This window comes from Garra rufa, chromosome 6, assembly GCF_049309525.1.
Source record: "Garra rufa chromosome 6, GarRuf1.0, whole genome shotgun sequence".
Lineage (NCBI taxonomy): Eukaryota > Metazoa > Chordata > Actinopteri > Cypriniformes > Cyprinidae > Garra > Garra rufa.
The window spans coordinates 11,231,864-11,254,887 of NC_133366.1; the positions used below are offsets into that span (position 1 = coordinate 11,231,864).

Sequence of the window (23,024 nt, forward strand, 5' to 3'; positions counted from 1 at the left end):
CCCTGATATTATTCTGCCTAAATGTCCCTGACATTATTCCATTTTAATATACCATAAAATCTAATTAATTCCTGTGAATCAAAGCTGAATTTTCAGCACCATTACTCCAGTCGTCAGTGTCATGATCCTTCAAAAATCATTCTAATATGCTGATTCATTATCAGTGTTTTTCAGGATTCTATGATGAATAAAGAGTTAAAAAGAACATAATTTATTTAAAATAGAAACCTTTTCTAACAATATACACTACCGTTTAAAGATTTGAGGTCAGTAATTTTTTATTCTTTCTTTTTTTTTTTTTGAAAGGAAATAATACTTTTATTCAGCGAGGATGTTCCAGGCTCATAATAGTCAGTCTGTCATTTTACATTTTGAATGCATCCCTTTGTTTCCATTGCAGATTTCAAGCTCTTCATGTGGTCTCCCTTCCACTAGACTGTCAGAATGAAGCAAACAGAGCCACAAAAAGACAGAGAGAGCCTCTATCTGGAGGTGTCCACTGTGAACGGGACCGTGTCTCTTCCCCTGCACTCCTCTATTGTCCTCTTCCTCCTGTCATACACCGAGTGCTCATCTTTCCATGTCTACCTGGTCACAGATCAAGCAGACGTCCTTCCGTCCCTGTCAGGTCTGGTGCCCAGGGGTCTGGCTGTCTCTGAAGTGAGGAGGGACGAGCTGCCAGGGCTGGTTAGGATGTGCCGTCTGCCGGCTGCGCTGGAGCCTGGCGTTTGCTTTTGCAGAGCCGGCCTAGCTGTCGTACTGAGACACATCATTCAGAGCGCATGCCAGCTGATGCCAGGCCGCAGGGATGTGGCGTCACTCCTGGGCTTTAAGAATACCTGTCTCAAGGCTTGTGCCGAGGTGAGATTACAGATCAAAAACAACCAAAGGGCAAGTGCTTAAAACCCCACTGAGTAGTCAAAAGTGTGAGCTAATAGTGTCGCTGTAGGCTGACAAGCACGTTGACGTGTTTTGACAGGTGGAATCACTTAAATTTTGGAGTTTGCCATCACAGAATCACACATTCAAATGTTGACATTAGAGCTCTGTGTTTGCAGATAGTAGCTATAAGGCATAACAGAGGAAAAACAAACTTTGGTTGCTCTCCTGTTTCTTTTTTGCACTGTTTTTAAAGCCTTGGGCTGTCAGTGGGACAGGTGTGATGTCTCAAGATACCTATTTCAGTCATGCCTGTCAGATGTTAGCTATATTTATGGTATGAAAATACCTTAAAGCAATTTTATAAGTGCATTTTTTAAAGACACTTTTAGGAAGTTTTTGTTGTGTGTCAGTCAACCAACGAGAACTTCTAATATATACGGATGATTGCGAGGACAAATACGAACCAGTGAAACAAATATGGAGTTTTTGTACTGCAGTGTTGTTATTGTTAAATCTATTAACATCATTTTTGGAATAATTGAATAAAATATAAATATTTGATGGAATAACGTAAACTTAAAATATAAATGAATGTTAAAAATGTTGAACCTGAAAATAATTGAAAAAATTGAAGTACTAAAATTGCAACAAAAAATAAATGAATTAAATTAAAAGTTAATATAAATATAAAAAAAATGAAAACAAACAAATATTTGTTAAATCTACACTACACTATGCAGCAAAAACTATAAGAAATTATTTCTGAGCAGCAAATTAGTATTTTGGAATGATTTCTGTGACACTGAAGTAATGATACTGAAAATTCAGCTTTGCATTACAGCAATAAATTACATTTTAAAATATATTCAAATAGAAAGCGTACTGTAAATTGTAATAATCTTTCGCTATTACTGTTTTTACTGTGTCTTTGATCAAATTAATGTAGTCTTGGAGAGCATAAGAGTCTTCATTTAAAAACTTAATGATGTAAATTAAAATGAAAACTGAAAAATATAGAAAAAGTGTAAAAAATGATTACAAAGCTAAATCAAAATATTAATAAATACTGTAATACTATGTAAATAATGCTAAAATAACACTGGTTTACTATTGAGATAAATTATATACTGCCGTTCAAAAGTTTGGGGTTAGTAAGACTTGTAATGTTTTTTAAACAAGTCTCTTATGCTCATCAAGGCTGCATTTATTTGATCAAAAATACAGAAAAAACAATAATATTTCAAAATATTACTACAATGTAAAATAAAGGTTTCTATTGTAATATACTTTAAAATGTAATTTATTCCTGTGATACAAAGCTGAATTTTCATCAGCCATTTTTTCTTAAGTGTCACATGATCCTTCAGAAATCATTCTAATATGCTGATTTATTATTAGAATGATCTATATTGGCAACAGCTGTGCTGCCAAATTTTTTTTTTTTTTTTTGAACCTGTGATATATTTTTTTTCATGGTTATTTGATGAAGAAAAAAAGTTAAAAAGAACAGCATTTATTCAAAATATAAATGTTTTCTAAAAATATAAGTCTTTGCAATCACTATTTATCAATTTAATTTAATTTTGATCAATTATGTGACACTGAGGACTTTGATCACAAGTCAAAAAAGTCAAAAGTTTGGGATCAGGACATTTTTTTTAGATGTTTCTTAAGCTCATCAAAGCTGTTTATTTGATCAAAAATACAGAAAAAATATTAGGATTTTAAATAGTATTTTTCTATTTCAATATACCTTGAAATTTGATTTATTCCTGTGAATCAAAGCTGAATTTTCAGTATTGTTACTCCAGTCTTCAGTGTCACATGATCCTTCAGAAATCATTTTAATATGCTGATTTAAAAATAGACATCTTTTCTAACAATATACACTACCAATGAAAAATTTGGGGTCAGTAATTTTTTTTTTCCTTTCTTTTTTTGAAAGAAATTAATGCTTTTATTCAGCAAGGACGCGTTCAGTTGATAAATAGTGATAGCAAAGACTTATATTGTTAGAAAAGATTTCTATTTTGAATAAATGCTGTCCTTTTTAACTTTTTATTCATCAAAGAATCCTGAAAAAATATCAGTTTTCAAAAAAATATTAAGAAGCACAACTGTTGCCAACATAATTCTAATAATAAATCAGCATATTAGAATGATTTCTGAAGGATCATGTGACACTTAAGACTGGAATAACAGCTGATGAAAATTCAGCTTTGCATCACAGAAAAAAAATATTTTAAATTATTAAAATATGAAACCGATATTAAAAATTGCAATAATATTTCACAAGATTGCTGTTTTTTTCTGTATTTTTGATCAAATAAATACAGCCTTGATGAGCAGAAGAGACTCCATTAAAAACATATTAAAATATTTTGCATTGTAATAGTTCAAATGACACTTTTTTCAGTATTTTTGATCAAATAAACACAGCCTTGATAAGCATAAGAAACATTAAAAATGTTACTAATCCCAAACCTTTGAACGGAAGTGTTTATCTGTACCGTACTGATTATCAATAAATAAGCAGATTTATTTTATTGTATCTGCCGTTATTAGATATTTAACTGATTCTGCTTGTTTCAGATTCATATAAATTATCCAGCTCTAATTTAAATGTATAGTTATCAGTTATGGCAAACATTTAATCCTTTTTATGTGATTTAATTATTTCAATTTATTAATAAAAGACGTCAGACATTTTTCAGTTATTGACCAGTTACGTCAGTAATTATCTGCTTTTTAGTATCAGCCACAATTTCAATATCAGTACACAGTGTTGGGGATAATGTAATACAAGTAACGCATGTTACATAATCATATTACTTTTTTCTAGTAACTAGTAAAGTACCGCATTACTTTTTAATTTACAAGAAAAGTTACTTTTTCAAAACCTTCATGTATTTAATCCTATTTTATTAACCAATGTCTTTGCTTCTGACCTTTGTTGATCCAATTCAGCCATACTAATAAGCAAAACTTACTTTAGATTAACATTTGTGCTTCATTTTGTTCATTGGTGAAGAGTGATGAACTTCCTGTTCCTACAGTTCTGCTGTACAGATGTGAATTTACTTTTCCTTTAGCTTATTCTATTCACTTTTTTTGGTGTGAAAAAGTTTTACGTTTGCTAAAAATGTAACTTTTTATATTAAATCAAACAAGCAAGCCTTGCCCAGATTAAAAAAGTAATGCAAAAGTAATGTAACGCATTACTTATCATAAAAAGTAACTAAGTAACGTAATTAGTTACTTTTTTAGGGAGTAACGCAATATTGTAATGCATTACTTTTAAAAGTAACTTTCCCCAACACTGTCAGTACATTCCTAGTTTGCTTAATTATGTGAAACTTCGGAAATTTAAAGGCATGTCACATTTCATGGATTGTACATGAAATTGATCTGTTATTAAATGATTTCTAACTGCCGTTTGCTCCTCAGGTGAGTCAGTGGACTAGACTGTGTGAGCTGGACATTCCCTCTGCGGTGGAGGAACACTTGCGAAACCCTGAAGACCGGATGTGTCGACTTCCAGCTGCGATCTTGAACTTAGAGAAAAGGTTAGGTGAACCTGTCAAGGTCCACAATGATGACAAGATACGCCGACAGAAGCTGCAGCAGCAGAAGAAAAACGATTCTCAACCAAAAGGCCCTAACAGAGAAATGGAGAGTCATCCGAATGAATCAAATCCAGGCGTTGAGCTCAGCGCTGCTCTGGCGAAGCTGTCTACAGAAGCAGTTCCTTCTCCCTCCACCAGGGAGCACTCTGACATCAGGAAAGTCAAGACCACAGATCTGCCAGAACTGGAGCATGTGTTTGCAGAAGGGCTGTATTTCACTCTCACCGATGTCGTCCTGCTGCCCTGCATCCATCAATACTTGGTAAAACAAACAAATTCAATGCAGTTTTTATCTTATTACTTATAAATCACTATTTCGCACAAAGAGAGCCATTCATTCGTTCATTCGTTTTAGCACTGGAGTAGACTTTTGAGGCTCACACATGCTTTCAAGTTACATCAAACACAGACGTCTCTCATGCCTCTTTGACTTTTCCTATTCAAGGTGATTTTCTCAGTCCTGCATTAAATAAGGCCAGTTGTTTCTTTTGCAATTGAAATGGATCAGCATCGCTTGGGACGGTGAATTAGATTCCTTTGCGCTGTGATGTCCCTGAACTCTTTCGCTCTGAGAGATTGACACAGTCTGACACCAGTGTTTGTTAGACTATTACTCTCGAGAATCAGAAAATCTGTGGCAGTTGATTTAATAAAGGCCTGTTCTCATCTAGAATGATTGCTTGGTGGAGACACTAATAAAATAAAGACTTAGACGACACGGCTGCATATATATCAACTGCGAAACTATAGCAATACAACTAAGTTTTTGCGTAAATTTATCAAATAATTACAAAAGATTTCTATTTCACATAAATGCTGTTCTTCTGAACTTTCAGAAAACTCTACTTCTTAATAATTGTTTTTTGAGCAGCAAATCAGAATATTAGAATGATTTCTGACGGATCATGTGACTTAAGTAATGATGCTAAAAATTGAAATTGAAATCACAGGAATAAATTTGATTTTAAAATATATTCAAATAGAAATCACTTATTTTAAATGTTAAAAATATTTTACAGTTTTGGCTGTACTTTGGATCAAATATATGTGACCCTGGACCACAAAACCAGTCTTAAGTCGCTGGGGTATATTTGTAGCAATAGCCAAAAATACATTGTATGGGTCAAAATTATTGATTTTTCTTTTATGCCAAAAATCATTAGGAAATTAAGTAAAGATCATGTTCCATGAAGATTTTTTGTAAAATTCCTACTGTAAATGTATCAAAATGTAATTTTTGATTAGTAATATGCATTGTTAAGAACCTAATTTGGACAACTTTAAAGGTGATTTTCTCAGTATTTTGATTTTTTGCACCCTCAGATTCCAGATTTTCAAATAGATGTATCTCGGCCAAATATTGTCCTATCCTAACAAACCATACATCAATAGAAAGCTTATTTACTGAGCTTTCATATTATATATACATCTCAGTTTTGTAAAATTTAACCTTATGACTGGTTTTGTGGTCCAGGGTCACATATGCAGGCTTGGTGAGCAGAAGAGACTTATTTAAAAAACATTTAAAATTTTACTGTTCAAAAACTTTTGACTGGTAATGTTCTCATTATATATACAAAACAGCACGGTTTGCTACTTGATACTGTAGATTAGTGTCTCTTACAATCAGTCTGTAAAATAAATACTGTAACCTCTTTAAATTCATACTTTTATCTGTTTTTTATTTGATTGTCATTTGCAGTGCTTTATGGGATTGTAATTCTTTCCCTCAAAACTATTAAGTAAATAGCCTGAAATGTTACCTCAGTTTTTGCACTTAAACTTTACTTTTTTTTGGTCACACATACGTTTTTTTGGATTCTGATTTCAGTTTTATAATGTTGTGAATTACTCAATGTTGTTTCTCGTTCAGTAAAAATATACAGTGCTACACAAAGATATACATCTATACTGTTTCACACAACATAAACAATTTTTTATGTATTTTAGCATAATTTTACTGTAAAAAAATAATTTGCTAACTTTTTTTGTGTAAAGCTATATCCAGTTTGACACTGTAATGCCTTAAACCCTAAAACCATCAGAATGTTTTAAAAGAATAATTAATGTGCTTTATGAAAATTTTAAGCTTCCCATTTCTGCTTTAAAATCTATCAAAAATGGCCCAGTTCACCTTCATTGTAGGTGCCTAACTCTAATCTCCAGTTTGGTTTTGTGAAGAAAAGGAGGGATGACGTGAAAAGACTTAAGACTCATTGAGCATGCAGCAAATTAATGTTCCTTTAATGCTTATGTTAAATTGTATTACTGTTTTTAATTATTTAAAATTCAATTAGTCATACATCCCTGCTATTATTGCTCATGCGCAGGTTTATGGACAAGAACGTTATCTTAATGCATTCTGGACAGACTTTCACATAGATGTACTTTGAAGTGATAGCTAGGGAGCAGAATATCACAGAGAATTTGTCTCTTCAGACACCCTGCGGTATGTCTTTGAGGTGATGTTGATGAGTTGTGTGTGTGTGTGTGTCATCCATTTCTCTTTCTCCTCCCAGCATTGTTCATTCTCCTCCTGTCGTTCTCTAGCTCCTGGCTCTCTGTGGTCAGTGGTGCATCGGTGCCTCCTAGTTTCACACTCCGTCTAGCATGTCTTCCTCCTTCTGTCCTCCTCATCCCTTTCTCCCCGTCTTTCCTCTGCCGAGAGATGATAGGAGCGTCACAGCTCTGGAGCTGATCTCGGTTCAGTGGGCACAACACTTTGATGGGTTACTTAAGTCACAGCGCCTCGCTGTCAGTGTGCATTTTTTAATATGCATTCACGCTTTTTAGAAAACTCCACAGGAGCACAATGTACATGCAGAGACTCTGCTGTCTCGCCCATTTGCCATATCAATTGTACATTGTTTTCTGAAATATGACCTACTCTTACACTTGTTAATGTTTTTTTTTTTTTTAGATGTGTGTATATGCAGTTGAAGTCTAAAGTTTACATAAACCTTGCAGAATCTGCAAAATGTTAATTATTTTACCAAAAAAGGAGGGATTATAGAAAATGCGTGTTTTTTTTTCATTTAGTACTCACCTGAATGTGATATTTCGCATAAGACATTTACATTAAGTCCACAAGAGAAAATAATTGTTGAATTTATAAAAATGACTCTGGTCAAAAGTTGACATACCCTTAATTCTTAATACTGTGTTACCCGAATGATCCACAGCTGCGTTTTATTGTTCACGAGTCCCTTGTTGGTCCTTAACAGTTAAACTGTCTGTTATTCTTCAGAAAAGTCCTTCATGTCCAACAAAATCTTTAGTTTAGCATTTTTGTGTATGTGAACCCTTTCCAACAATGACTGTGTGATTTTTGACATCCATCTTTTCACACTGAGGACAACTGAGGGACTCATTTGCAACTATTACAGAAGGTTCAAACACTCACTGATGCTTCAGAAGGAAACACGATGCATTAAGAGCCATGGGGTAAAAACTTTTTTAATTTGATGATCAGGGTAAATTTAACTTATTTTGTCGTCTGGGAAACATGTTAGTATCTGCTGTCGCTTCTATAGGGCAGTACTAAGTGAAAAAAATAGAAATTAAGACAAAATAAGAAAAATGTACACATCCTCATTCTGTTCAAAAGTTTTCACCCACGGGTCTTAATGCATTGTTTTTCCTTCTAAACCATCAGTGAGTGTTTGAACTTTCTATAATAGTTGCATAAGAGTCTTTTCACACTGAGGACAACTGAGGGAGTTGTCCTCAGTGTGAAAAGATGGATCTCAAAATCATACAGTCATGGTTGGAAAGGGTTTAAATACACAAAAATGCTGAAAAACCAAAGAATTTGTGGGACCTGAAGGACTTTTCTGAAGAACAGCAGGCAGTTTAACTGTTCAGGACAAACAAGGGACTCATAAACATCTAGCACTAAAAAACCACAGCTGTGTATCATTCAGGTAACAACACAGTATTAAGAACCAAGCATATGTAAATTTTTAAACAGGGTCTTTTTTTATAAATTCAACTATTTTCTCTTGTGGACTATATGTCAACATCTTTTATGTAAAATGTCTTATTCAGGTCAGTACTTAATGAAAAATAACATTTTATATAATCCCTCTTATTATGGTAAAATAGTTAACATTTTGCAGATTCTGCAAGGTGCATGTAAATTTATGACTTCAACTGTATATGTGAATTTATATTTTGCATTAAGAAAATTATTCTTATTATATTATATATTTTATCTTTCTATTCCAGATTTCCCTCCAAAAGCACACCCCCTCCACCCTTTCCCATCTCCCCTTGCTGCTAAGATGGTACCAGCGTGTACAGGAGCTCCCCAGCCTACTGAGGGCTGCAAAGGATTGTGGGATGGCTCTCCTCAGTCTCAGCACGACTGACCCTTGCCCTCCCCAGCCGGAGGCCCCACAACCCAGTGGAGCAGAGCAGGAAGGGCCAAAACTCAAGCAAGAGCCCTTCATCGGAGGCCCGCGGCCAACTCTCACCAAACTGCAAGTAATTGAATTTCACTCACTTTCTTTTCCTCCCGCCTTCTTGCTCTCTTATTTTATTCTCCTCGTTCCTCTTTCCCTAACTCTTCCCTCTCACGGAAGGAGATTACACATGCCGTGCACAGAAGCGCTTCTCTTTGCCACTTCACTAAACCTGTCAGTGGCGAACTCACATAATCCCTAAACAGCGATCTGCTCTCAATACGTTCAGTGCTGTGCTCTCGTCCCTTTACGGCAGCCCTGTGTGCCACTGCGGGCCTGAACCATGATGATAAAGGATTTATGCACTCCAGCGAGGCAGAACAGCAGCCGTACTGACTCGCTCTTAACTGATGGGACTCCCTGCCACTTGATACTTTAAGGAGGCTGGTATTACGGGGCTGTCTGACTCCGACAAGCGCTGCCATTTCTTTCAGCTGCTTGTCTTACGTTCATTAGTTGTGGTAAACTTAATATATAATGAAATGCTTAATCCATAAATAAAAGAAGGCATTCATGAGCTTTATTTAAAAAAAGGGAATGTGATTGTACTAACCTAATTTCATCCTTAAGCAGATCAAAAGATCATTAGAAACGTGATTTTAGCGCGTTTGCTTATTTTCCTTTATAAAAGTACAATATTGTGTAAAATAAAAACGAACTTTTGGTCACACTTTAATTTGCGGACCAATTCTCACTAACTAATTGTTAATTATGACTTTTGCCTTGATAAACTCCTAATTTTCAGCTTATTAATAGTTAGTAAGGTAGTTGTTAAGTTTAGGTATGGGGTAGGGTTAAGAAATCTAAAATCCTAAAAAAAAAACAGTCATAAGGGTCAATTGTTTGAAATTGAGATTTATAATATAATATAATATAATTAATATAATATAATGCTGTTCACAGTTTATGTTCACAGTTTAAAAATAAAGGGGCAACTATAAATGCCAAAAACTGCATAGTAGTTTATTTGCCACTAAATATTTACAGTAACCTCCACGTGTTCAATATCTGTACAATACAGTGGTGCTTGAAAGTTTGTGAACCCTTTAGAATTTTTTGTATTTATGCATAAATACGACCCAAAATGTCATCAGATTGTCATTAAAAGTCCTGAAAGTAGACAAAGAGAACCTAATGAAACAAACAAGACAAAATATGTACTATGACAGTTATTGAGAAGAATTATCCAGAGTGGCAAAAGTATGTGAATCTATGCTTTCCGTATCTGTTTGACCCCCTTTTGCTTCAGTAACTGCACCTTAATGTTTCTTGTAACTCCTGATCAGTCCTGCACAACAACTTGTAGGAGTTTTAGCCTATTCCTCATTTCAAAACCGCTTCAACTCTGTGATGTTGGTGGGTTTCCTCCTATAAAATACATGCTTCAAGTCCTTCCACAACATTTCAATTGGATTAAGGTCTGGACTTTGACTTGACCATTCCAAAACATTAACTTTCTTCTTCTTTAACCATTCTTTGGTTGATCGACTTGTGTGCTTGGTGTCATTCTCTTGCTGCATGACCCACTTTCTCTTGAAACTTAGTTCTTGGACAGATGTCTTGACAATTTCCTTAAGAATTTGCTGGTATAATTCAGAATTCAATGTTCCATCAGTGATGGCAAGCCATCCTGGCCGAGATGCAGCAAAACAGGCCCAAACCCTGATACTATCGCCACCATATTTCATAGATGGAATAAGGTTCTTATGCTGTAATACAGTGTGTTCTTTTCTCCAAACATAACACTTCTCATTTAAACCAAAAACTCCTATTATGGCCTCATCCATCCATTAAACATTTCTCCAATAGTCCTCTGGCTTGTCAACTTGATCATTAGCAAACTGCAGATGGGCAGCAATGTTCATTTTGGAGAGCAGTGGCTTTCTCCTTGCAACTGTGAAATGCACACCATGGTTGTCCACTGTTCTCCCGATGGTGAACTTGTGAACATTAAAGGAGTAGTTCACTTTCAGAACTAAAATTTACAGATAATGTACTCCCCCTTATCATCCAAGATGTTCATGTCTTTCTTTCTTCAGTCGTAAAGAAATTGTTTTTTGAGTAAAACATTTCAGGATTTCTCTCCATATAATGGACTTCTATGGTGCCCCCGAGTTTGAACTTCCAAAAGGCAGTTTAAATGCAGCTTCAAAGGGCTCTAATTGATCCCAGCCGAGGAAGAAGGGTCTTATCTAGTGAAACGATTGGTTATTTTCTAAAAACATTTACAATTCATATACTTTTTAATCTCTACACAGAGTACACACAGAGCTAGACAAGACCAGCATTTGAGGTTAAAACGTATATAAATAGTCTTTTTTTTTAACAAAATAACTGATTGTTTTGCTAGATAAGACCCTTTTTTCCTCGGCTGTGATCGTTTAGAGTCATTTGAAGCTACATTTTGGAAGTTCAAACTCGGGGGGCACTATAGAAGTCCATTATATGGAGAGAAATCCTGAAATGTTTTCCTCAAAAAACATAATTTCCTTACGACTGAAGAAAGAAAGACATGGGAGGGGGGTGAATTATCTAAAATTTTGTTCTGAAAGTGAACTACTCCTTTAACATTAGCCAATGTGAGAAAGACCTTTAGTTGCTTAGAAGTTACCCTACATCCATTTGAGATGGTTTTGTAACCTATTCCAGCCTGATGAGCAACCACAATTCTTTTTTTTATGTCCTCAGAGATCTCCTTTGTTCGTGCCATGATTCACTTCCACAAACATGATCAGACTTTGATAGATCCCTGTTCTTTGAATAAAACAGGGCACGCACTGATACTTGATAGTCATTCCACTGATTGAAAACACCTGTGAACAGATGGACTGTAATGTCACCTTGAAATTAACTACTTATCCTAGTGATTCACATACTTTTGCCACTCACAGACACGTAATATTGAATCATTTTCCTGAATAAATAATTTACAAGATATATATTTTTTCATCCAATTTTTTTGATTGGGTTCTCTTTGCCAACTTTCAGAACAATAATGTAATTTTTTTTTTAAGGATTACGTTGTTACAGAAAATGTCTGCAGCTGTTCAATGTTGGTAATAATAAATGTTTATTGAGCTGCAAATCATTTTAATGACTTCTGAATGAACATGTGATGCTGAACATTGGTGTAATGATGCTGGAAATTTAGCTTTGCATCACAGAAATAAATAACATTTTAAAGTATACAATAAAAATATAAAAAAAGTGTTTTTTTTAATTTGTTGTAATATTTTGTGTTATTGTTTTACTCTATTTTCAAACAAATAAATCCAGCCTTTCAAAAGCATAAAATCCTACCAACCTCAAACTTCTGAACAGTGTAACTAGGTATTAAATATAAGGATTTGTTTTCAGTTCTCAGTAAGAAAGAGTTGATATTATGGCCTTGAATAAAAATGGCTCTCATGAGTCAAAACTCAAGTCTTCCTAGATTAAAACGAGAATAATTAAACCATCATTTCATATTTTGGTCTAATATTAATATTAATTCAATATTAAAAAGAAGTGCCAGTTTCATTTGTCTTCATTGTCTTTGAGAATCCTGTGCACCACATGTTTTCATTTAATTAATAGTGATGGATTATAACAAAACTCTGAAAGAAATTATTATTTTCTTACAGCGCAACTCATTTCAGTTTCCTCCTTTTCTCAATCAGGAGATCAATGTTTCAAGTACATTGTCATGAAAGGTGGGCTAATGTTTAACCACAAGTGTAAGGTGGTGTTTGTTCTTAAACAAAAAAAACCCATGGTGATTGTATAGCAAGCCAGTCAAGCATCTACATGTCTTAAACATTTACCTATATTAACCCAAGAGCCTTTTTCTTCTGAAACAAGAAAAAAAAAAACTAACAGCACATCTGTTTTTGAACATTTACCATGACAAGGTTAAATTCTTTGATTAAAGTCAAAAATAAATTCTCAGAAATATTTGGACTAGTCACACTTAAAGGATTAGCTCACTTCCAGAATAAACATTTCCTGATAATTTACTCACCCCCTTGTCATCCAAGATCTTCATGTCTGTCTTTCTTCTGTCGAAAAGAAATTAATGTTTTTGATAAAAACATTCCAGGATTTTTATTCATATAGCGAACTTCAATGGGGATCAATGGGTTGAGGGTCTAAATTGCTTTTTCAACGCAGCTTCAAAGGGCTCTGCACAATCCCAGCCGAGGAATAAGGGTCTTCTCAAGTGAAACAATCAGCAATTTTCTAAAAGAAATTAAAAAATACAAATTTGTAAACTCTTTAACCACAAATGCTCATCTCGACTTCATTCGTTACATAGTGACAATGGCAGAAGTACCAACCCAGTGTTTACAAAGCGAACGTCCAAAGAAAGTCAAACACCCTTTACAAAAAAGGTAAAAGAACGATGTTGGACAAATTTTGAAGAATTGAGAAAATGAGTACACAAACTAACGCATGTGATCTTTCTAATGAGATTATGTAATGCGTGAAGTCATAGAAGTGCATTGCAGAGCCAGTGCAAGATAAGCATTTGAGGGGAAAAAAAATTCATAGAAATTTATTTATTTATTTATTTTTTCTAGAAAATGACGTTTTACTAGATAAGACCCTCATTCCTCGGCATTCATTGAAACTGCAATTTGGACCTTCAACCCGTTGGCCACCATTGAAGTCCACTATATGGAGACTGAAGAAAGAAAGACATGTTGGATGATGTCTTGGGTAACATGGATGTGAGAAAATGATCAGGAAATTTTTATTCTGGAATTGAACTAATTCTTTAATGTATGTATGTCTTTTATATAACAAAATATGATTCCAAATGGCTTTTTTATATAAAAATATAAAATTTTTAAAACTTTTTTGGTTGATTTGGTGTTTAAATTGGATTGGGCTCACTGTATATCAAAATGCCTTGGTATTACCATCTGATAATGTTGCTTTACCATGGTACCACCAATATGCTTTTTAAAGGAGAAGTTCACTTCCAGAACAAAAATTTACAGATAATTTACTCACCCCCTTGTCATCCAAGATGTTCGTGTCTTTCTTTCTTCAGTTTTTTTGAGGAAAACATCTCAGAATTTTTCTCCATATAGTGGGCTTCTATGGTGCCCTGAGTTTGAACTTCCAAAACGCAGCTTAAATGCAGCTGTAAAGGATCCCAGCCAAGTAAGAAAGGTCTTATCTAGCGAAATGATCGGTTGTTTAAAAAAAATAAAATTTATATACGTTTTAACCTCAAACGCTCGTCTTGTCTTGCTCTGCCTGAACTCTGTTTTTTCCGGTTCAAGACAGTTAGGGTAGGCTTCTATGGTGCCCTGAGTTTGAACTTCCAAAATGCAGTTTAAATGCGGTTACAAACGATACCTGTCGAGGAAGAAGGGTCTTATCTAGTGAAACGATGTTTAGAAATTGTCAATTTATATACTTTTTAACTTCAAATGCATGTTTTGTCTCTCTCTCTGTGATGTGCATGAGTAGTGTGTGCATCTCTGGTTCAAAACAGTTAGGGTATGTCGAAAAACTCCCATTTCATTTTCTCCCTCAACTTCAAAATTGTCCTACATCGCTGTTTTACCTTTGTAAAGGGTGTTTTATCATCTTTGCATGTTCACTTTGCAAACACTGGGTCGGTACTTCTGCAGCGATGTAGTGTGATTTTGAAATGATTTTTGAAGTGGAGGTAGAAAATAAGATGAGAGTTTTTCGACCTACCCTAACTGTTTTGAACCAAAGATGCACAGGCTACTCATGTACATTGCAGAGAGAGACAAGATGAGCATTTGAGGTTAAAAAGTATGTAAATTGTAATAAAAAAACGATCGTTTGACTAGGTAAGACCCTTCTTCCTTGACTGGGATCGTTTGAAGCGGCATTTAAACTGCGTTTTGGAAGTTCAAACTTGGGGGCACCATAGAAGCCCACTATATAGAGAAATGTTTTCCTCAAAAAACAATTTCTTTACAACTGAAGAAAAAAGACATTTACATCTTGGATGACAAGGAGGTGAGTACATTATCTGTAAATTTTTGTCCTGGAAGTGAACTTCTCTTCTAAGGGCTGTTTTTACCTGTTTTTACTGTTTTCTCTGTACTAGTTTGTGCTTTTCCCACCTATTTTAAAACTTTGTAATGCAGCACTGTAATGTTGTTTCTTCATGATGAATCACTTGCTGTAGTCACAGACCCCCATGTTTCCTCACCTTTCCGGATAATAATGCACCCATAAGGCTGTATTTCATGGAAAGCTCAGCTTGTGACATCATTACTGTGTCCTGATGAGTGCTCTCTTTTTCCCAGAGGGAACCGCTGATTCAGTCCATAACCTCCTGTGCAGTCTTCTGCCTGCTTATTCAATTTCCCACCCCTTCCATAGCAGTCGTGCTGATTTACCCAGCATCTAAACGGCCCACAAACTCCAACAACACTTCATCGGTGCAGAAATCTGCCGATAATGAGTAAAGAGCCCGCAGTGGTCTCATACACTTGTGCTGTATGACTCCCGCAGGAGAGTAACAATGTCGGGTCTCTTTTCTGTCTGCCCCGAAACACAATGCTATAGTCGAGTCCCCAGCAGGTGATAAAAACGCACAGCTGCCGTCGCGTTTTCAGGCCTGCTGCAGAACTTCACTTCTAACTTTTCTTGTGTGTGTATGTGTGTGTGTTTGGTGTTTCCACCTCTGGCATTCAGCAACTATAAATCAGATATTTCCCGTCACGCTAGTGGATATCAATTTGGTGTGTGTGAATGAGTTGGAGCTCAGCAGGCTCTCTTAATGCATAGCAGTCCGCTGGGATTTTCCAGGCTGCGTGCTTTCTGCTTTAGGTCTGCTCTGCAGCTGTTGCTGGTGGCTCATTGCTTTAGAGCAAATGACATTTTCGTCCGCCGAGCCAAACCTTATGGCCAGCCTGGATTTGTAATGACAGAGCAGCAAACAGAGATGCACCAACACTAGCTACTGTTTAACCACCAGAACCAGAAACAGACCTGTTCTAAATCAATGACCAAGAACATCTCAGAAGCCTTATTTGTTGGCTTAAGAGAGAATTAATACGTTTTGTGAATTTAGGCACGGCTAAAGGCTGTAATTAGGCATGACACACAGAAGATTAACTATATTTGTGTATTATATTGTGCTTTTTAGCACGTGTCGAATACTGCATTGACCAATCAGAAGCCAGGATTGGAACTCTGCACTTTATAACGTTGTTTCGGGACTGTCTGGAGTGATTTTTATCCATTTAATGTGTTGAATGCAAATTTCAAATGAAAGCAGAATGTGAACATTGTTAGACTTGGTTTTAGTATTGTTATAGTAACATGTTTTTGTGCAATGTGAATAGCTTTTTTTTAAATGTGTTTTCATTTTACTGATTGTTTAATTTTCATAGGACCTCACAGACCTTTCGAATGTAGATATAAATAGTTTTATTCAATTCAATTAACAGATTTATTATAGATGTAATAGGTGGAAAAAAAAGTATCCAAGATGAAGTCAAACCAAAATGTATTCACACACCTTCAACATTTCTCACATATCACAGTTTATTCGCTATAGTTTAGAAGATGGTAATAAAATATGACAAGATCTCAGAGTTAAACTGTGACAGAACAAATTCATCTTGATAATCACAAATGAATAACAGTTAAACCAAAATTTATTCAGACACCTTCAAAATTTCTCACTTTATCACAGTTTGTTCGCTGTAGTTTAGAAAATGGTAATAAATTATGACAAGTTAAATTTTTGGTTAGAATATGTCACAGTTTACTTTATTTTGCTATCCTCAATGAACTATACAAAACCAGTCTTAAGTAGCATGGGTATGTTTGTAGCAATAGCCAATAATACATTTAAAACGATAGATTTTTCTTTTATGCCAAAAATCATTAGAATATTAAGTAGAGATCATGTTCCATGAAGATATTTTGTACATTTCCTACCGAAAATATAGCAAAACTTAATTTTTGATTGGTGATATGCATGGCTAACAACATCATTTAGACAACTTTTTAAAGGTGATTTTCTAAATATTTAGATTTTTTTTGCACCCTCAGATTCCAGATTTTTTAAATAGTTGTATCTTGACCAAATAATGTCATATCCTAACAAGCTTATTATTTTATTTCAGCTTTCAGATGATGTATAAATCTCAATTTTTAAAAAATTACTGGTTTTGTGGTCCTGGGTCACAAATCTACTGATAACCACTGTAATATTGCATATTATAATCATATATAATAAATATAAATCATATTATAATAAGTCATAAATTGATTGCAAGTGACTGTGTCCATAAAACAGGATCAGTCATGCGCACAAAGACAAAACACTCAATATTTTTTAAATAAAATGTAATTATGTATCATGGACAGGGACTTCTGGGAATGTAATTTTACTGTTATTTATATATAAAATTATTTTTAATTTTTATTTATTTATTTTTTAATAATCAATCGTTTCAGTAGATAAGACCCTTATTCCTCGACTCGATCATGTAGAGCCCTTTGAAGCTGCATCTTTAACCTGTTGATCCCCATTGAAGTACACTATATGGAAAAATATTTTTCTCAAAACATTTTCAAACCTTTTTGTTCTTTGCAGTGTCTGGCTTCAGATATAGTTGCATGAGTTGGCAAATACTAAGTCTTTTTCACATGTCTGTGGTTCTTTAACATCCTTTATTGAAGCTTGAATACTTGAACTATTCCTTTAATTACTTATTGTCTGTATGTTTTGTTAAGAAAAAAACATTTCCTAGAGGTTTTAACACCAATCTCACTCTGTCTTCTCTCTGTTCCACATGAGTTAATTTGATTCTTCAGGTTTATTTCATTCTAAATAGGTAACTTCATCTTGCCAGACTGGAGAAAATTTGTTGCTACAAATAAAGTACCTATAAATTTGCCTAACACAACACCATATATTTATTTCTGTGTCTGTAGCATTGTACAATCAAACCAAAAATTATTCACACCAGATATAGTTTTTGATATTCTTTACTAATGGTTAAAGGACACTAAGTGAGGATAGCAAAATAAAGTAAACCCAAAAACTGATAAAACTTTGGGAACAAAAATTTGACCTGACCATGTTTTATTACATACCCCTCTATCAAATTTACAATATCAAGACGAATTTGTTCTGATGCTGTTTAACTCATTAGTTCTTGTCATATTTTATTACCATTTTCCTATTCATAGCAAATAAACTGTGATAATATGAGAAATTTTGAAGGTGTCTAAATAAATTTTGGTTTGACTGTTATTCATTTGTGATTACCAAAGATGAATTTGTTCTGACAAAGTTTAACTCTGAGTTCTTGGCATATTTGACCATTTTCTAAACTATCGATAATGTGAGAAAGGTGTCTGAATACATTTTGGTTTGACTGTATGTATTAGTAATTGTTTTGCATCTCATGCTCCCAATGTGGAATAATCATCATAGCACGCTTTTTACCCTTTCCTGTAAGTCTCTTTGATGATTAAGTACCAACTAGAAAAAATGTTAAATCAATTATAGGACTTCAACCTTTAAAGGTGTTTCTAAAGTGGGATGAACCGCTCCGTAGCAGGTTCCTGATTTAATTAGCACCTTGTCTCAGGTGTTGTGAGCAAGTGTGAAAAGTGGTCAGCTTCAGTAAAAAGCTGTTGCCTGGAGGTTTCTGTCTGTAGTCTGTGGTTTAAAGTGCCCCTATTATGCCTTTTCAAATATGATATTTCATGTAGTGTGTCATGTAGCTGTATGTGAACATAAACTATCTGCAAAGTTGTGACGCCGACAGTGCACTATAAATGAAGTTTTTGTCTAACAAAAAAAAGAGTCGGCTCACATTCGCCTAAACGAGTCGTCAGCAATTCGAATCTTTTTTCTGTAACGGCCACACGTCACGAGCTACACATTTGCATAATGTCCGCCCACATTCAATTTCGCGAACAACTTGCCCGCCCACAAACGCCTACCATTTTCACGTGGATTAACGTTACATCATGTCAAGAAGACGCCCTGCGCTGTGAGAGTGAATTTGTTTTATATGCCCTTCCGAAAGATGAAACTACCAAGAATGAGTGGTTAACATTAATTTTTTCAACACCTCAGCAGTCCAATGCCAATCTTGTGTTGTGTTCGCGTCATTTTACTGATGACTGTTTTTCAAATCTTGGGGAGTAACGTTACAACGCGAGATTCACCAAATGCTTGGTTTTAAAAAATGGTTCAGTGCCCAGTTTATTTGGACCGGCTTGCTCCTCTGAACTTCTACCTGTAAGTATGATTAATAATTGATGATTGTATTTTCTAGCGATCGTTCAAAATACGTCTTTGTGTACGTTATGGTGTAACAACCCCGCTCATGTCTTGGTAACCGGCGAACTTGCGTTTCTGTAGTTCTGTTGTTCAGCTGTGAGTGCAATGTAGTCTAAAAATTGTGATTGATGCAGCTTGACTGTCTGTCTGCCTTATTAGTTTAAGTAATGATAATGATAAACGATGGCTTAACGCAGTGTTATGGGTTGTACGTTACAGTGTTGAAGTTCACAACGTAGAGGTGTGCCCGGTTCGCTTACAAAAGCAAATTGCAAGCACTTTCCATATATGATATATAATATGACACCCACTGAGAAACGTCCTGCTCCAGTCGTGCTTGCAAAACAGTTTCTTGTCGATGTGACACTTCAACCGTTTCATCGTCAGACTCCGGCTCGAATTGATAGGGTAAAATCGAGGCTATCTTTTCTATGCATTAACAAGTCTCCGCAGCTGTCATTCAGTTATGCCAATGGGCGTTTCGTTTTGCGCTGAAGCGGTAGACCAATCCAAAAGGACTGCACCATCTGACCAATCACAGCAGTGAGGGCTCACGGAAAGGAGGGGTTTAGAGAGACTGATTCTTCAAACTGCTTCACACGAGTCGTTTACGAATCATTTAGAAACGGGGTAAAATTAAATCTAATTTTTGAGAAAACTAAAGTGTTTTTTGAACTTGCATACATGTAAACCTGTTTTAAGAGACTATTACAACAATATTAACTACCTTTAACATGGCATAATAGGGGCACTTTAACCTGTGTTTATATGTTCTTTTGTCCTGCAGGAGAATGGGATAGATGCTGTTTACACCGCTCACCCTTGCCCTTCATGGACAGTTGATTGGGAGAGCCTACCGGCAGCTGTCAACCCTACTGAAGGTAACCTTGGGAGTATTTTCCACACAAGTGGAACACAACCTTCACTCTCAACATGCCAGCTGTGATAACTGATAAGCATCGTTTTGATTCATATATGTGACCCTGGACAACAAAAACTTCCTAAGGTCTGGGTATATTTGTAGCAATAGCCAAAAATATATTGTATGGGTCAAAATGATCAATATTTCTTTCATGCCAAAAATCATTAGGATATTAAGTAAAGATCATGTTACCATGAAGATATTTTGTAAATTTCCCACCGTAAATATACACTATATTGCCAAAAGTATTGGGACACCCCTTCTAATGAAAATGTTTGACTACTTTAGTCATTTCCATGAGTACAAATCTTAATGTTGAAGCATGTACAGTAATGATATTTTAGGGAATTGTGTGCTTCTATTTTTATAACAACAGTTTGGACAGGACCCTTTCTATTCTAACATGACAGTACATCTGTGTATATAGCAAGGTTCATAGAGAAATTGATTGAGTCAGTGTGGAAGAACTTGACTGTCTGCATAAAACCAAGTCCTAATCCCAGCTGAACACCTCTGGTCTGATTTTAAAGGCAGACCTTGAGCCAAAAACTTATCACCAAACACCAATGACTTATACATACACTATTTGGACAAAAGTTTTGGGACACCCCCTTCTTTAGAACACAAAAAGACATTTCCAAAACTGTGGCAGCAAAGATGGAAGCATAATTCATGTATTTAAAAAATCTGTTTCCGTCTCTGTTGCACCAGTTTTGGAAGTGTCTAAAATGATTGTACCCATATGGTGTTTGGCGATGAGTTTTTGGCTCAAGGTCTGCATTTAAAGTAACACCAGAGGTGTTCAGCTGGGATTACGACTTGACTTTATGCAGACCAGTCAAGTTCTTCTACACTGACTAAATCAATCATTTCTATCTAAACCTTGCTTTATACACAGTGTCATGTTAGAATAGAAAGGATCCTGTCCAAACTGTTGCTATAAAATTAGAAGCACACAATTCCCTAGAATATCATTATATGGTTAAACATTAAGATTTGTACTCATGGGAATTGCTAAAGTAGTTAAACCTGTTCATTAGAAGAGGGTGTCCCAATACTTTTGCCAATATACTGTATCAAAACTTAATTTTTGATTAGTAAGCTAAGAACTTCATTTGGACAACTTATCAATATTATTATTATTTTTTTGCACCCTTAGATTCCAGATTTTCAAATAGTTGTATCTCCACCAAATATTGTCCTATCCTAACAAACCATACATCAGTGGAAAGCTTATGTATAAATCTCAGTTTCAAAAAATTGACCCTTATGACTGGTTTTGTGGTCCAGGGTCACGTATAATATAAAACATTTTTTTTTTTGGAAGTCATGCATATGATGCATTTAAAAAAAAACTGGGTTTTATTGACGCATAAAGACGCATTTTCCCTTTTTTTTTTTTTACTCATTAACTTCTTGTCTTTCTCTACTCTGTCAATAAAACCTTGTTTTGTCTAATTTCCATCAGTGAATCCTATAAGAATGTTGAGAACTACTTTCGCTTTTTTTTTCTTGTTTTTTGCTAGCGTTTAAAATTGTAATCCACTATGCCTGACAGGTAATATACTTGTCAAAGAAATAACAGTATTGCTGCGCTTCCTTGGTTTCCTTGATTTCATTTTCAACTGTTGCTGCTTCACACAGTGCCTTTTAACAATTGATGTAGTGACAGCTTTAATGTCTATGATTGATGGGCATAGAATAAGAAATCAGTTTTAGAGCATTTCGTCTCCGACGTCTAGGCATTGTTTTACCTTTTTGTAAGCAAATTTATACCTGTAGAAATGCATTTCTGCGTGGATTCTGAGTATTCATGCCTGTCCTGTGTCATGTGCTCTTAACTAGCTCGAACAGCAGGCAGCTGTTTTTTCAGCAGGAATGAGTGAGATGCCAATCACCTCACACAGACCGTCGAGTGAGCTCCGTGGAGAGACAGAAATCCGGTTCGTTTAAAGAGTCTGGAAACAATCCTCATCGACCCACGCCCTGAGAGCATAATTTACTTGAGTCAAAAGACTACATATAATCCGGTTGGTAAGAAAAAAACAAAAAAAGCAAAAACAAGGAATATCAGACTTTGTGTTTAAGAAATTTGGTACCTAATTGGCTGCTTTTTAAGATAAGACTTTGGAAAGAAACAGCTCTCTCAAATACGGGTAAAGCATCATTGTCATTAACTAAAATAAAAATAAGACTAAAATCATAAAGAAAAAAATGTTAAATTAAATAAATATTTAAAAAAAAACGTAAACTTATTTTGTTTCAGCTAGACGCCAAGCTGTCATTTCTAATTTTCTTTTATTTAAAGTTGAAATACTAAAATAACTGAAACTGAAATGAAATGTGACCCTGGACCACAAACCCAGTCATAAGGGTCTTTTTTTTTTTTGTATTTGAGATTGGACAATATTTGGCCGAGATGCAACTATTTAAAAATCTGGAATCCAAGAGTAATCTACTCAATATCCTAATTATATTTGGCATAAAAGAAAATGAATAATTTTGACCCATACAATGTATTGTTGGCTATTGCTACAAATATACCTGTGCTACTTAACACTGGTTTTGTGGTCCAGGGTCACATATATTCATAAAAATGACAAAAATATATAACACTGGTACTCTCTTCTTGTTTTCCCCCCAGCATATTAAAGAAATGGGTCACCCAAAAATGAAAATTGTTGAATTAATGACTTTTCAAAACTGTTTCAAAACTGACTTTTTTTTTAGCCTCATAGACCACATAAAAGTGCTCTTTTCCATATATAGAAAGTTAATGATAACTACAGTTGTCAAATAAGATTAAACTTATATTTTGGTCAGCTCCTTACAGAAAAATATAG

General features: G+C 34.9%; 1 protein-coding gene across 1 annotated transcript in view; it reads left to right on the forward strand.

Moving 5' to 3' along the window:
- The first annotated feature begins 405 nt into the window (after positions 1–405).
- Positions 406–23,024, forward strand: part of gstcd (glutathione S-transferase, C-terminal domain containing) — a 57,428-nt gene continuing 34,809 nt past the window's right edge. Inside the window, exons 1-4 of the mRNA XM_073842779.1 lie at positions 406–861; positions 4,330–4,770; positions 8,736–8,993; positions 20,047–20,140. Coding sequence (XP_073698880.1) covers positions 445–861; positions 4,330–4,770; positions 8,736–8,993; positions 20,047–20,140 — 1,210 coding nt within the window. The 5' untranslated portion in view covers positions 406–444. The remainder of the gene's footprint in view (positions 862–4,329; positions 4,771–8,735; positions 8,994–20,046; positions 20,141–23,024) is intronic.